We start from the raw sequence: 14,236 nt of genomic DNA on the forward strand, positions 1-14,236 counted from the left end.
TGAGACCTATCGTTCTATGCACTGTGCTACCTAGGTGCCCCTAAAAGATACTTAAAAAAAAACAACCTTGGGGCAGCTGGGTAGCTCAGTGGAGTGAGAGTCAGGCCTAGAGACAGGAGGTCCTAGGTTCAAACCCGGCCTCAGCCACTTCCCAGCTGTGTGACCCTGGGCAAGTCACTTGACCCCCATTGCCCACCCTTACCAATCTTCCACCTATGAGACAATACACCGAAGTACAAGGGTTTAAAAAAAAAAAACAACCTAGATATGAAGTTTGCAAACACTAAAGCATCAGCAACTAGAATAATGCTAGAACTTTTTGATTGTTTTATCCAATTCTTCTAAGAACTTAAGGTATTTTCTTTATGGAACAGATAACTTTCAGAATTCTCCATTGTAAATTCAAGATAAAAAGCTCTTCAGTTTGTTTTCTTTCTCCTCTGACTTTATCAGTTGTTTTAGTCTTCTAAAATTTATGGTTCTCAGACAATTCCAAATAACTGATGAAAAAAAAATGCTGTCTGCCTCTAGAGAAAGAATTGCTGGAGTCCAAAGGCAAAATGATGTATACTTTAAAAAAATTTTATTATTCTTTTTTATCTGCATTTTCTTTTGCAACATGGCTAACATGGAGATGTTTTCATGACCGCACATGTAATAATCTACCTCAAATTGCTTGCCTTTTCAAAGAGGGAGAGATTTAGAATATGGACGTCAACATTTTAAAAAATGAATGTTAAAACTTTTTGTTTACATGTATTTGAGAAAAATAAGATAAAAATTAAATGTTGAAAAATAAAATTAAGAACTATGTAAAGGGAAGTGAAATTGCTTAACAAAAAAGAGAAGAGTTCTAGAAAAGACTAAAGAACCTCATATAACTTTTTCTTCCCACTTACCCAGGTCTTCTTTTCTGTATTAATTGGAGCCTTCAGTATTGGACAGGCATCACCAAGCATTGAAGCTTTTGCTAATGCAAGAGGGGCAGCCTATGAAGTTTTCAAGATCATTGATAATGTAAGTCTCAATTTCTTGTTTATATCATATATTTATGCATATATAAAATAACTTTATTTTATGTCTATTTATATAAACATATTTGTTTATATTATGTATGTACATTTGACAATGTAAGACCCAACATATAATATGTGTATGTTTTTCTTATTGATGTTCAGTCCTATCTGATCCTTGATGACCCCATTTGGGTTTGGTTTTATTTTTAACCTTTACATTTTCCATCTGTATATTTGGAAAATCTTGTACCCTTGGACTTCCAGCATCCCAGCATTCCTTTCCCTGCATCCCCATGTTTGTGTTTTCACGTGTTGTTTATAAGTTTGTGGTAAGCTTGCCCTCTCTCTCTTTTCCTGCATGTGTGGTTGAGAAAGCTGGCTTTTTACTCTAGCTTTTTATTTTCTTTTTTCTTCAAGTTAATATTAATAAATCTTGTTAAATATAACATTTGGAGATATCATATATTAATTTTCAATCTTACACATCTTAGAATCAATACTGAGTCTTGCTTCTAAGGCCAAAGAGCGGTAAGGACTAAGCAATGGGGATCAAGTGACTTGCCGAGGGTCACACAGCTAGGAAGTGTCTGAGGCCAGATTTGAACCTAGGACCTCCCATCTCAAGGCCTGACTCTCAATCCACTAAGCCACCCAGCTACCCCCTTGTTTTGTTTTTGTTTTTTTGGTGAAGATATTGGAGGGGTTTGCCACTTGCATTTCCAGCTTATTTGACAGATGAGGAAACTGAGGCAAATAAAGTGACTTGACCAGGGTCACACAGGTGGTGTCTGAGACTGGATTTGAACCCAGGTCTTCCTGACTCTAGTACACTATCTAGCTGCCGCATTATATATATATATATATAAACATACACACACACACACACACACACACACTCACCAGTTGCAGACATATCTATTATACCTTTTCTCCCATGCTTATCTTAGAGATGTTAACAATCCATTAATATAACCCAATTAATATAACCCAATATATGAAAATCCAAATTTGTACATTGGTACCAAGGGTCCAAGGAGGAAGCTAAATGTGCAAAGTATTCCAAGTAAGGTGGTTTATTACTCACAGGCATACAAGTGTATGTGATTCCATAGACATACATCAATGGTGGTTCAGGCTTGCAGCAAACTAGAAGCCCCAACCAAGCTCCTGGACCTTCTGCATTTCTGTCCTTATGCCTCATTGTTGTTGCTAGGCAAATCCACAGAAACTTAGTGGAAGAGAGACTCCAGCTTAGTGAGTCCGTCAGGGGGTGGTCTAGACTGCGATTCGTCTACACACACCCATTACACTGGGTTTTTAAGTTTTTATTTAATTACTCATTTTGTTTTTTATTACTTATTACTCTATGATTGCTAAAGTTGGCCAACTTTACCTACTTGGATTCAATGAAGTTTGCTAAGCTGACAGTTTGCCAGCCTGGCACTCCTAACCCTAAATACAACTGACCAAATCATCTCTGGGTGTATAAGAACTTCCCCTTGTATTAGTGAGTCAATCAGTGGTAAAAGCTGAGTTACTTCCGTCAGCTTGGGCTTACCAAGTAGACAAATCCTCATAGAAGAGAAGACGGATCCTGCAGGTATGTGGCCAGGCATGATTAATGTATTGATTGGCTTTCCTGAACTGCTTCTTTATCTTTTTTATTTTTTTTAACTGTTATAAGAAATATCTAACTGGGTTGAGGAAGGAAAAATATGTTTGGAAATGAGAGTGACATAAAAAACAAAGAAATATTCATGAATATAAGCTTTTTAAAGAGGAAAAATATAGAATGAGAGGTGATATTTCATAAGATTGACCATGAGATTATTTTAAATAGCAAGAACTCATAGAACAGTGAAAATTTGATTTGATTATTGAACCCAGAGCACAGCCTGGGCATTTGTGAAGACTCCTTGTAGAGTGACAAGAATTCTTCCAGCTACTGGCTTCTGGAGAGAACTGTCGGGATTCCAGACTCTCACCAAGCCCACCCTTCATATAGAATTGAGTAAACATCTTCTCTTCCAAAGAGGAGGGTCTTATGCGAATATCTAGGCCTGAGCCCTGGGTTCTATTTTCATAAAGCTTTCAAGGAATAAGTCTTTGTTAATGCAAGTTGCAAACCGCTGAGGGGAAAAAAATTTCAACTCTAAATTATAGCAGATAAGAGTAAAAAAAATATTGAAATGGAAATGGAAGCATGCACTCTAGTTCCACTTATATTGCTTACTAGCTTAGACAGGTCACTTAGATACCCTGGACCTCATTTTCCCCATATGCAGAATGAATGAAATTAAATTCAACCTAAGCAGGACAGCGAGGTGGCTCCTGATGCAGCTTTAAGTGCTTGTTCTGTACAGTTTACCGTGTTCTGAGCAGCTTCCAACTTTTTTGAATTGGATATATAACAAAAGTGTTTTGCCATCCCAAAACATTCATAAAAATACCCACAGGCTGCAAATTTTATTTCTTGGCATTTCTTTGGTATTTATGTTGTTACAAGTGAGATATAAGCCTGAATCTTTCTGAATTCAACTTTGACATTATGCAATACTCTCTCATTCTCCCCTATACAATCTCTGGATCTCATAATATTGCTAGAATTAATTTGTCCATTTCCAACTCTTATTCTTGGTCCATGGATACCCTGTGCTTAAATTCCTATGGAAGAAAAAAATCAATTTGTAACTTAGAAGTTTTTTTAATTTTTTTTCATGTTTTATTTTATTTAGAATCCAAATATTGACAGCTATTCAGAGAGTGGCCACAAACCAGATAATATTAAGGGAAACCTGGAGTTCAAAAATGTTCATTTCACTTACCCATCTCGGAAAGACGTTAAGGTGAGTGGCTTAAAATAATCAAATGGATCTGTGACCTTATCACTCCGCAGTTTCCTCCTGTGATGCATATCAGTGCTCATTGACACCTGCCCATCCTGTTGGTCTCTGACCTGTGTCTTCCCATAAATTTCTTGCTGTCTTCTAATATCGAAAGGATACCAGTAGAAGGCTTGGGCTGTGCAACTATCATCTTTTGCCTTATTAACTTCTTTTCCTTTTATACATTTCCCTGATGTCTTTTATTCCTCTTCTTCTTTGGAGTTCCTCATTCATTACATATGGCATCCTGTACACATTCCACCTTGTACCTCTCCACAGCCCACCAAGAGATATTCATTAATTTTTCAGAGACTGTTGTATACCATGTCTCACACCCAAACAACAGTTGTAGAATACTGGTAATAAAAAAATGGGCCTTTCTCCTGCAGGGGAACCAACTCATTTGTTAAAAATAGGTACACAAATTAAAATGATTTGTTTTTATGGAGAAAAAGTTCTGTCATTGTCCTATATTCATCTATTTTTGTGTTTCACTTAGGGACTGTTCAATAAAAATAAATTCAAATGGCTTGCTTAAATTAAAACATAATTTTGAGCAGAAAACTACTAAATGTCAACCATGTATTTTATAGGTGTATAGGTTTATAGCTCTCTATTTCTAAACTGTAGTAATACCAATTGTCTTTTTCTTACTTGTCCATACAGATTTTGAAGGGCCTCAATCTCAAGGTTAACAGTGGACAAACTATAGCCTTGGTTGGTAACAGTGGCTGTGGGAAAAGTACAACCGTTCAGTTGATTCAGAGATTATATGATCCCACAGAGGGTGTGGTAAGAATCAATTCCACCAACATTTTTTAAGCATCTACTGTATGCAAGGCATAGTGTGTTAGGCAGTTGGAATTTCAAGGATAAGTTATATAATTAGTACACTCAAGGAGTTTCTATTTTACTTAGAGGATATTACTTATTACACAAATAAGATTTTTTAATAGTAATCTGTGGAAGGAGTGAATCATGGAAGGTTGACTTGTAGGATATGGCACCTACTTAAAGTATACAGCCAGCAGTCTAATTTTAGCTGAATTATTGAGTACATGAATAACAAGAAAGTGAAATATGGCTGGAAAGTAAGTTGCAAGTCAGAGTGTCTGATTTAAATGTCATATTGGGAAGTTTATATTTTCCTTTAAGGGCATTAGGGAGCCACTGAGGGTTTTTTGAGCAGAAGAGTGACATCATCAGAACTATTTTAATTTTAGGAACTGTATAGAGAAGGGAAAGGACAACCAGGTGGGCAGAGGGACTGGCCAGAGTTAGAAAGGCTCATTTTCCTGAGTGCAAACCTAGCTTCAAGTGGTTGTGTGACCTTGGACAAGTCACTTAACCCTGTTTGCCTCAGTTCCATGTCTATAAAATGAACCAGAGAAGAAAATGGCAAACTGTTCCATTATCTTTGCCAAGAAGTTCCCAAATAATATTAGAAAGAGTTAGTCATAACTGAAAAATGACTGAACAAAAAACAAAATAGAAGATAGATTATAGAGGAGAAAGAATGGAGTCAGGGAGACCAATTAAGGGGCCATCAGAAAGTTCTAATCATAAGGTAATTAAGTCCTTGACACTGGTGATGGCCATATGAGAAGATAGATAGATGGATGGGAGACATGTTTTGAAATTGTAATTGCAACACTTGGCAATTGGATATGAAAGCTAAGAGAAATGGCAAGTCAAAGATAAATCTGGGTGCCTGAAAAAAATGGTGTGGCTCTCAACAGAAATGACTTTAATTGAAATAATGATTTAATGATACACAGTCCTTTGATATTAGCATGGCAGCAATCTTTTTGACATATAGATTGTGAAGGTGGAATTTGTCTCTTTTCCAGGTCACCATTGATGGACAAGATATTCGGACTCTAAATGTCAGGTATCTGAGAGAAATTACTGGGGTTGTGAGTCAGGAGCCAGTACTCTTTGCAGCCACAATTGCTGAAAATATTCGCTATGGCCGTGAAGATGTCACCATGGAAGAGATCAAGAAAGCTGTCAAAGAAGCCAATGCCTATGACTTTATCATGAAACTTCCTGATGTAAGCAACTTTCTATCTTAGTTATAGGCATTATAGACCAAATTCTCCTTCAACATGGGCTCCTGAAAACTACATTCGTATCCTTTTTTTCTCCCTCTAGATTCAAGGCACTCTGGCCATTATCTTTGCAAAACTGAATAAACCTCTTAAACCTTCATCCAATGCTTCTTTTAATAAAAATCATACCCAATAAGAGGACATATTAATTCAAAGCACAAAGCTTTTAATTAAATTCAGAGTAGTTGTACAAAGGAAAATACCACCATACACATGTGGTCACAATTTTTCAGTATCCCAAGTCAGTGGTAGGGAAAGGAAGAAAGACATATAATCTAGAAGATCCAGACTCCTAAATTTCAGCTTAGGTGGAAGTCTTCTCTGTTTCCAGAGTTTCTGAGTGCTGCTTCCTGTCATGCCATAAACTCTGGCCAATCTGTAATTAAACCACTGAGGCTGAACTCCAAGCCAATAGCCATTTATTAAAGGGACATGGCCCCCTTTAATGAATCTTTACAGCACAGATTTTATAACCTATGGGTCCCAGACAATCCAGATGGTATATCACAAAATACAAATTTTCATTGGTGGTCTCATGATTACCTTGGTGATCTCAAGGCAATGGTTGGGGAGATCTCTACCTCCACCCTAGTAATAGGCAGAAGTTGGACAATCATTCAGTGAGCAGAATCCCATCCTACATTTGGCAATTAAAGGAAATGGCAAAGGGTCACGGGGCGTCTAAATTAACTTGGGGACTTTCCAATTGGTGTTCACAAGAGGAACAACATAAGGGTCATCTTTATTCACAGGACGAACAGGATTACACCCATTGCTAACTAAGGGGTCATAAAATGGGCAGTGGAATACTTATCTTCCCAAGTTGGGTGATGGGAAATGGCAGAGGGCAGGAGATCTGGATGATCTCCTTCCACAGGTTGGCATTTACTCATCAGACCATTGTGGTTAATCAAGTACACTCCTGGCTTTTAGTATACAGTCTTAAACCTGCTTCTTATGTCTTAAAAAGCCTGATATAAGAAAGAATCTCTTTAATCTGATGTATAATATGGAATAATATATATATACCTATATATTTATATATATGATCAAACTTGATTAACTACATATAAACATGGGTATATTGAGCCATCACTTATGCAATCACACTAATTGAGTACTGCTGATTGGAAATAAATTAGGGATAGATCATAACAAACTAGGGATAGTTCATGGTTCAATATAAATAAATTATTTTTCAACTTCCCACTGAACTGCTAATGTTCTCTTTTGGGCTACTTTCTCTTCTACACTGCCATCTGCTGGTTCTTCTCTCATCTGTAACTTCTAAACAGCCTTCTCTACTAATGTAGTTCTTATGAGAGAGCACAACTGAAAGTGACTCATTTGTGCTCTTTTGTAAATCAGACCCACACTTACATGCTATCCAGCTAGAATCCCTCAGGCCAAATCTGTCTTTTTTCACTACTTTGCCTTTACTTTTAATGGCAACTCCTCAGGGCTCACCTAATATTTCAGTTGGGGTTATCTGTACCCTTAAATGTTAACAAGTAATTACTTGCAATACTCAGCAGGGATGGAAAGGACAAGTTGGCTTGGTGATTTTTGTCCCATATTCTCATAACTGTACCAAAGCACGGCTCTCCTTCCAGGGGTCTTTTGGCATTTAGACTTCAGAAGTGAATATGTGTGCATATGTATATGTTAAATGTAGCATTTATGTGGAGTTCATGTGTGTGTGCATCATGTGCACATTTTCATGTGTACAGTGTATGTGTATATTGAGATTGGGTACATTTGTTGGATTTTTAAGGTACTATGCCATTTTTCCCAATAATGGTGGCTTACCCAGTAGTAATGGCAATAACTCTCCTTCTTAGTAATGTGTATCTGGAACATGATGTGTATAGGTATTCATTGTTTCAGTTGCTTGGATCTATGAAGGAACTTTGAGAGCTACTCTGGCATATTTTTCTCTTCCCCCATATAATAGAAATTTGACACTCTGGTTGGACAAAGAGGAGCTCAGCTGAGTGGAGGGCAGAAGCAGAGAATTGCAATCGCTCGAGCTCTGGTTCGGAATCCCAAGATTCTTCTGCTTGATGAAGCAACATCAGCCTTAGACACCGAAAGTGAAGCAGTTGTACAGGTGGCATTGGATAAGGTCAGTGAATTTCAACAAAATGAATTTTGACTAGAAATGGGAATAAGAAAATCAGACAGCAATGGATAAGACGAATAGATAGTGTTATGGAAACCACAAATGTGTACTTAGAGAGACTTTGAGAGATAGTAGGAGGATAGAAGGGCCTGATATGCTCTGGTCCATGAGGTTCTGAAGAGTCAAACATCACTGAATGATTAAATAAGAATGGCCTTTTTAATTGTTCTAAGAAATTAGAATTTTCTCCACTGATTTCTAAAATAATCTGTACCAGCCATCCCAAGAAAACATCTTCACCTTTGGTTTTTATGAGCACAATTTTAGTTAAGAATAATTTTTTACTATTTAAATTTTGATAGTGCTTTAAGTTATACATATGTAATATGTATTTATTTCTACATATATATGTATAATCTGTATGTATACCCAGTATTCAGTATGCTTCCAAAGTCTTCATGCAGTGTTAAGCTTTAATAGTTTAAATAGGCTAAAACTGCACTAAAGACCTAAGATTTGGAATATTGTTGGGGAGAGAAGGAGGGGGAGGAGGGAGCAAGCTAGCATATGCAGTGGGCAAATGCTTGTAGGTGGTTGTGTTTTAAGCTATTGAAGCTTATATTTGCACATGCATATAAAACATTTTCATCTCCTAGGCATAAATAAATGTCAAGGAGATTGGCTATACTATTTGTTACACAGTATTACAAGTAATTTTTAAAATAATCATCAACAATGGATCAGCCATGAGAAGGATTACAGCCTAAGTCACCTTTAATGATTATTATATTTAATGATTATTTAATTATTATATTTATTTATTTATTTGATGATTATTATAATTGCTAACTTATTTCTCAAAATACCATCCTACCATTCATTTAGCTCAAGATACTGATTAATGTGCTCTTAATTATTTTTGTTTCTTTACCAGATATCAAACTCCATTCTCTAGAGTAATGATGGCAAACTTATGGCACAGGTGCCAAATATGGCACACAGAGTGCTCTCCCCTGTGAGCTGCCCTTCTCTTACCCCCCCCCCCACTTCCTGCCAAGAGTTCATTACTAGAAAGGCAGAGGGACTTGGGAAGAGCACTTGGGCCATTTCCCTCCCCCTTTCTATACTTACTAAGGACATTCCTCATTGCACCCACCCTCCACCCAGCAGTACTTCTTCCCTCCCCTGTGTGGGGTAAGGGAGGGGGGTGTACCTGGTACTTGGTGTTGGGGAGGGGCATGGAAAGTGGTCTCGGAGGTGGGGCAGGGCCCGGCACTTGGCCTCTAAAAGGTTCGCCATCACTGCTCTAGAGAATTAAATTAAATGTTTTTCAAAGATATAATAATTATCTATAGTCTCTTTATGAAGGCTATTTAAACTGGCATTACATGTTTTTATAATTAAATTCTTGTCGTGCTTATAGCTTTTTAGATGTTTGTTGCAGTAACAACTATTTAAACTTAATATAGAGGGGGCAGCTGGGTAGCTCAGTGGAGTGAGAGTCAGGCCTAGAGACAGGAGGTCCTAGGTTCAAACCCAGCCTCAGCCACTTCCCAGCTGTGTGACCCTGGGCAAGTCACTTGACCCCCATTGCCCACCCTTACCACTCTTCCACCTATGAGACAATACACCGAAGTACAAGGGTTTAAAAAAAATAAAATAAAAAAAAATAAACTTAATATAGAAATCATAGAATAGAAACCAAGAATTATATCTAGTTACAAGTTGTTCTGTCCTTTAAAAAAGTCCAAATTAATAATATAATTCTAAAAATCAGCAGTGCAATTGTGCATATTTAGATTTAGCATTAGCATTGCATTAAACTGACCTTGAAGAAATCATATTAGAATTAAAAGGGATTGTAGAGGTCATCTAATCTATGCCCATACTTCTCCCTCCCTCCCTGGGGAGCTAGATGGAAAAGTGGTTTGAGTGCCTAGACTGGAGTTAGGAAGTCTCCAATCTAAATCTGGACTCGGATACTAGCTATGTGGCTCTAGGCAAATCACTTTATCCTGTTTGCCTCAGTTTTCTCATCTTAAAATAAACTGGAGAACAAAATGGTAAACCCAGTATCTTTGGTAATAAAATTTCAAATGGGGTCATGAAGAGTCAAACAAGACTGAAACAACTGAACAACAACAACAAAATCTACCACTCTCCATCTTAACAGATGAGCACATTGAGAGATGTAAATCTATTTGCCTCAGGTCACACAACTAGCAAGGGACAGGGACAAAATTTGAACCAGGTTCTTGAACTCTCTATCCATTGGAATTTCCATTTTGCCATTTGCTATAAGCAAATTAAAATGTCCATAAAAATTAAAACTTTGACTCAGAACTTAGACTACTTTCCAGATTATTGATTATTTCATCTGATGTGTTATCAACAATGAATTTTATTAAATTTCTGCTACATACCAGATTCTCTGCTGAGTGTTGGGGATAAAAATATGAAGAATAAAACACCCTCTATGATAATATTGTCATCAACACAGTAATGACAATCTTGAAATTTTGAGTTATTTTTTTGGGGGGTACTCTTACACAGACAAACTCATGATCTTTATGTGGCTACTCCTTCCATTAATGCAGATGACACTCTGATGTCTAGTGATATTATGCAATTCTTATATAGATCTTCCTATAAATTATTCCAAAGGCCCTGTCCAGAGTGCTGGAGAGTTTCTTTTAACTTTAAACATTTTAGGTGTTCTAGTTCTGTAACACATTGGAGAATGTGTGGTATTCAGAAATTCCACTTGCAAGGTAATTGTTGCCTCCATTTCCAAATCTTATTCCAAATCTTCTGCCTGGAGCAATTGGTTTTTGCTTCATTGCAGTTTCCTTTCTCTATAGGCAAGAGAGGGTCGTACCACTATCGTGATAGCCCATCGTTTGTCTACAGTCCGTAATGCAGATGTCATAGCTGGTTTCGAGGATGGAGTTATTGTGGAGCAAGGAAATCACAATGAATTAATGAAGCAGAAAGGAGTTTACTTCAAACTTGTAACCATGCAGGTACATTATATATGTTTCCAGTTTTTCTACATAGATGTGGGTGTTGCTATGATTTATATACTAAGTAAATAGCACTTCTCTTCAAGATTACCTTGAGAAGATGGAAAAATACTTTGCAAAAGTAGCTTTAGAGTGGTATTTTATGTTTCAGTCCTCGACAAAGGGTAACTAAAGGAGAAAATTTGTGAATATGTTGGAAAGATGATTAAGAGAAGAGCAGAGATAAAAGTGTTCTCTGTAATTGTACAAAAGATTACATGTTAAGGAATCATTGCGGAAAAGAAAAATGAACAAGACAGACTTGTGATGACCATATTTTAACATTAAGTTTCTAGGGGATTTTTTAAATGCAATTCTCCTTGTGTACTTGATTTCATTGCTTGGGTGGTTTTAATTACAGTGGCCTTAATGACTTATTAATTTTATTTTTAATATATATGTATAGGTATGAGTGCATGTGTGTGTGAGACATTTAGCACTTAGAATGCTGGGCTTAGAATCAAGAAAACTCTTCTTCCTGAGTTCAAATCAAGGTTCATATACTTACTCCTTATGTGGCCCTAAGCAGGTCACTTAATCCTGTTTGCCTCCATTTTCTCATCTATAAACTGAGCTAGAGAAAAAAAATGGCAAATTACTATCTTTGCAAAGAAAATTCCAAGTGGGATCATGAAGAGTCAGACATAACAGAAACATCTGAACAACAACAAATACATGTGTGTATATAGCATATATATATTTCTATATATACACATACACATATAGGTGTGAATTAAATAGATGAATAACTATTTCTTGCTAATCCTTTGCTGACAAGGAATGAAGAAACAAAATATTAACCTTTTCACCTCCTGTTTACAGCTTAAATTTTCTTCATTAAATCAGATTGAGTAGGCAACAGATATTGTGTCTATAAAGCATATTTTGCTCATTTTAGACAAGCGGAAACAAGATTGAATCAGAGGACGCTACTGATGGAATGGCAGAGGAAATAAATGCCTCAGAACCATTTGCAAAAGGTTCAGAATTCAGTATCCGAAAAAGACTGTCGACTCACACAAGTATCAAGAAGCCACAGACATCAGACAATAAAGATGCTGAAGAGGAGAAGCTTGTAAGTCTGTTGGAGGTTTCTCTGCTGATCTGGCCAGGACTGTGTTTTCCCCAGAAGCACAAGCAAGGACAGAATTAAGCTTGTACTTTGTTAATAGCATCTAAAATGTAGAAAAGAAAGGAAGCAACACATAGCAGAACATCTGTTTTGTTTGCCTACCTTCCTATGTTTTTTTTTCCATCAAGCTCTTTCTTTACTCTGTCAGCTTTCTATCTCTATGATTTTTTATTATTACTATTACTATTATTATTTTAAAAACTCTTACCTTCCATCTTAGCTCCATACAAAGTATTGGTTCCAAGGCAGAAGAATGGTAAGGGCTACATAACTGGAGTTAAATGACTTGCTCAGAGTCTCACAACTAGAAATTATCTGAGGTCACATTTGAACTCATGACCTCCTGTCTCTGAGCCTGGCTGTCTAGACACTGAGACATCTAGCTGCCCCCTTCTGTGACCATTAAAGAAAAATATAATATAGTAGTAAAAACTCAGTAGTTGTTTGATTAGAATGGTTCAAGGATCCACAATTTGCTTAGTTTTCTACCTTCTTTACATCTCAGCAGACTGTTCATGAGTTGCTGTAGAAAAAATAATTCTTTTTTTAAAACTACATCTCTCCTTCTTGCAGAGGTTGGGGGAGATACATATAGACACCTGATGTTTCTCTATTTTTTTGTTCCAAGGATTGCAGGTAAAAAGAATAGTGGTGGAGTGAAATTTATTTGAACAATGATGGTGAAAAGCAAGTAGAAGAAGCTGAGAGGAATGTTGGATTAGACTGAAAGAAACACGTTTTTAAGGAATTTGATCAGAGTATGGGGCTTTTAAGTAAAATCCAGTGGGAGGAATATCATATGTAAAGTTTCAGATACATGGGGTATATGAGGAGGAGAAAGACAGAGCAGAGAGTTCTGCTTTGAGCAGAGGCTTTGAAGGGGAAAAGCATGACTGTTTTGTGGCTAGTAAGTTTAAGCTATTAACCATCTCATTTCCCCACTACCAAGAAAGAGCAGTAAGCATTTATGGCCTGAGTATTCTCAAAGAAGAAATAAATTGTAATAGGTGCGGATAAATTCTTTTTCAGTTAAAGATCTATTGTAGAGTAAGGAGAGTCTGTGAGGAGTATTTATTAGATGGGAAAGTTAAAGAAAAGTATTTTTCTATAAATCTGTAAAAAAAAGCTTCTTTGGGTTATGGAATTTCAAGATAATGGAGTTAGAATACCAGGGGGTAAGCTACAATTGGTCATTTTTACTATTGAAGGTAAAAGCACTTGGGATCTCAACTAATATTATTTGAGTTTGGAATTCAGGTATCAGCTAACTGAATGATCCACCACTCACAAGAAAAACTACAAAGCAATCAGAGGAATGGGAATTGTTACAGGTGTAGGTTCTTGTAAAGTTGAGAGGACAATCTCAGCCTATGCTAAGATGGGATCCTTCTTACTTAGAAAGGCCCACTAGAGTCTGACAATCCCTGAGTTGAAATGGTTATTGCATGAGTGATTAACCTATACCTGAAGTCCAACAGTATTAATCTTTTCCTGCTATAATAAATTCTGATGATCAAAATGAAAATTCCATATCCCAAGCAACCAAGTGAATGGGCATTTGAAGGTTAGAATTTATCAAGTGCTAGCTAAATAGAATTAATTGTTAATCAATTTTTAAAATTTAATTAAATTGTCAATTATCTGTACTGCTTGTTACATATTGCATGATCACTCATTCTGGCAGAAACACGAGAAGGGGAAACTGAGGCAAATGAGAATAACACATCTCTTAAAAAAAGAGGAAGGACTGAGTGATTTAGAATTGAGTGTGCTATTCTCAGAATGAGCATTCAGCTCACAAAGCTAGTTTGTTACCTTTTGTTGATTTAGGACCCTGGGACAAACTCAGAGGGAGACTGATGGAAGACAGAAAGGGCAATGAAAAGCCCAGTCGCTCTCCTTACCTCA

The 14,236-nt window shown here is 36.7% G+C and overlaps 1 protein-coding gene across 1 annotated transcript in view; it reads left to right on the forward strand.

Moving 5' to 3' along the window:
* LOC123249803 (ATP-dependent translocase ABCB1-like) overlaps nt 1-14,236 on the forward strand; it is a 107,192-nt gene that overhangs the window by 59,707 nt on the left and 33,249 nt on the right. The window contains exons 10-16 of the mRNA XM_044678917.1: nt 904-1,017; nt 3,752-3,862; nt 4,568-4,693; nt 5,752-5,955; nt 7,967-8,137; nt 10,996-11,157; nt 12,095-12,271. Coding sequence (XP_044534852.1) covers nt 904-1,017; nt 3,752-3,862; nt 4,568-4,693; nt 5,752-5,955; nt 7,967-8,137; nt 10,996-11,157; nt 12,095-12,271 — 1,065 coding nt within the window. The remainder of the gene's footprint in view (nt 1-903; nt 1,018-3,751; nt 3,863-4,567; nt 4,694-5,751; nt 5,956-7,966; nt 8,138-10,995; nt 11,158-12,094; nt 12,272-14,236) is intronic.

This window comes from Gracilinanus agilis, chromosome 5, assembly GCF_016433145.1.
Source record: "Gracilinanus agilis isolate LMUSP501 chromosome 5, AgileGrace, whole genome shotgun sequence".
In the NCBI taxonomy this organism is placed as follows: Eukaryota; Metazoa; Chordata; class Mammalia; order Didelphimorphia; family Didelphidae; genus Gracilinanus; species Gracilinanus agilis.